General features: G+C 48.8%; 1 protein-coding gene across 1 annotated transcript in view; it reads left to right on the top strand.

Annotated features, from left to right (window-relative positions):
• Positions 1–687: 687 nt before the first annotated feature.
• MAA_09107 (reverse transcriptase, RNaseH) overlaps positions 688–1,416 on the top strand; it is a gene marked incomplete at both ends in the record, with an annotated part of 2,062 nt that continues 1,333 nt past the window's right edge. The window contains one exon of the mRNA XM_007827105.2: positions 688–1,034. Within this exon, the coding sequence (XP_007825296.2) occupies positions 688–1,034 (347 nt within the window). The remainder of the gene's footprint in view (positions 1,035–1,416) is intronic.

Here is a 1,416-nt window from a genome sequence, read left to right as displayed (position 1 = left end):
CGACGTGGATTCGTAGCTGGGTATGCAATGGGTGGAAAACGAGCAAACAGTCCTCCACCCACAGCAAGCCAGCGCGCTCCCGAAACGATCTGCCGTTGACCTGGTCGCTGTACTGACTCCGATCGAGCTGTGGGATGATTCAGTTTTGAAGATTCAATTCTGGAGAATCCCTCGAACGCTGAATGCGATTGCAGATGACGCCGCGAAGCAAGCTGCTAGGAAGGTGGAAGATCCAGATGAATACTGTGAAATTAATGGCGTCCTCACATAATACCTACCTGAAGCAGTATGCGATGGCCACAGGACACATCCTTGGTCCAAGACCACAATCACTTCGTGGGAATGTTTGTGTGTGTTACATCGCGGTCTACGAGAAGTACACGAGTACCACGATTACGATGCAGGAGATAATAAATGGGTGGTACGGATAGCAGTAAGGTGGAAGTAACTGTTAATGTACTTGGACTGGAACCACGGAGGAACGGAACACACCCACTCTGGTATTATGAAATACCTGCCCCTAGAACCCAGCGCAGTATTGATTGAGCGTTAGTTATCAATAGTTAGTTAGTGAGTAGTTATGCGACGGTTCCGTGATCCACAAATAAGGCGGACTGTGCTTTTCTACCCCTCCCTGGTTTTCTAACATTTTTCTTCACTCAACCAAACGGAGGACAACGACACAACATGAACGGAAGCGATGATGTTATCTATATTTGCACAAGGCCCCGATCGGGTGGATCTACCGCGCTTGCAACCACTACGTCTACTGGCGCAACCGGCTCCAGAGTTCACTGTGATATCCTCGGTCAAGCCCCGCGTACATCCTGTCCTCGAGCCTGTGAACCATCTTCCATTTTGAACAGCACACATAGCCGTGGCCGACGACTCGGACCGAAATCGAGATTAGCGCTTCCACTTGACCTGACGGTTCCTTCGAGATTAGCACTTCCACGCGTCCTGACGGTTCCTCACGAAATTAGAAACAAGTGTGTTCGATTAGGTTGGGCACCAAAGGATGGCGGAGAAAAGAGGTTTGCCGTGTTCGGAATCTTTTGCACAACAGGTCGCTTCTGTCGCCGACTTGGCTACGAATCTCCCTCATCTCGGCCGATAGCACACAAAAAGATTGAATACCTTCCCCGTTTTAGAGGAAAGTCATCTGGGCAAGTTAGAGATGAGGTTTTGCAACTGTTAATACTGAGATGTGGGCCAACATTGGACCTTGGAGAAATATAACAAGCAAGCATATTGTGCAAAGGTCTCCGACAAAGTTTGGTGCTTTGTAGGCGTTAAATTCTACCAATGCCAATATTCCTGACCTCTCCAAGAAAGCAACTCGACGAGTCATTATGGATAACTAACCAATCCCCCCCCCCCCGGGGCGGGGCCAAAAAAAAAGAAAAAAAGAAGAGT

Source organism: Metarhizium robertsii (assembly GCF_000187425.2).
Source record: "Metarhizium robertsii ARSEF 23 chromosome Unknown MAA_Scf_15, whole genome shotgun sequence".
NCBI classification, from domain to species: Eukaryota; Fungi; Ascomycota; class Sordariomycetes; order Hypocreales; family Clavicipitaceae; genus Metarhizium; species Metarhizium robertsii.
Note: the sequence above shows the minus strand (reverse complement) of the source record. Positions and strands in the feature narration are given on the sequence as shown.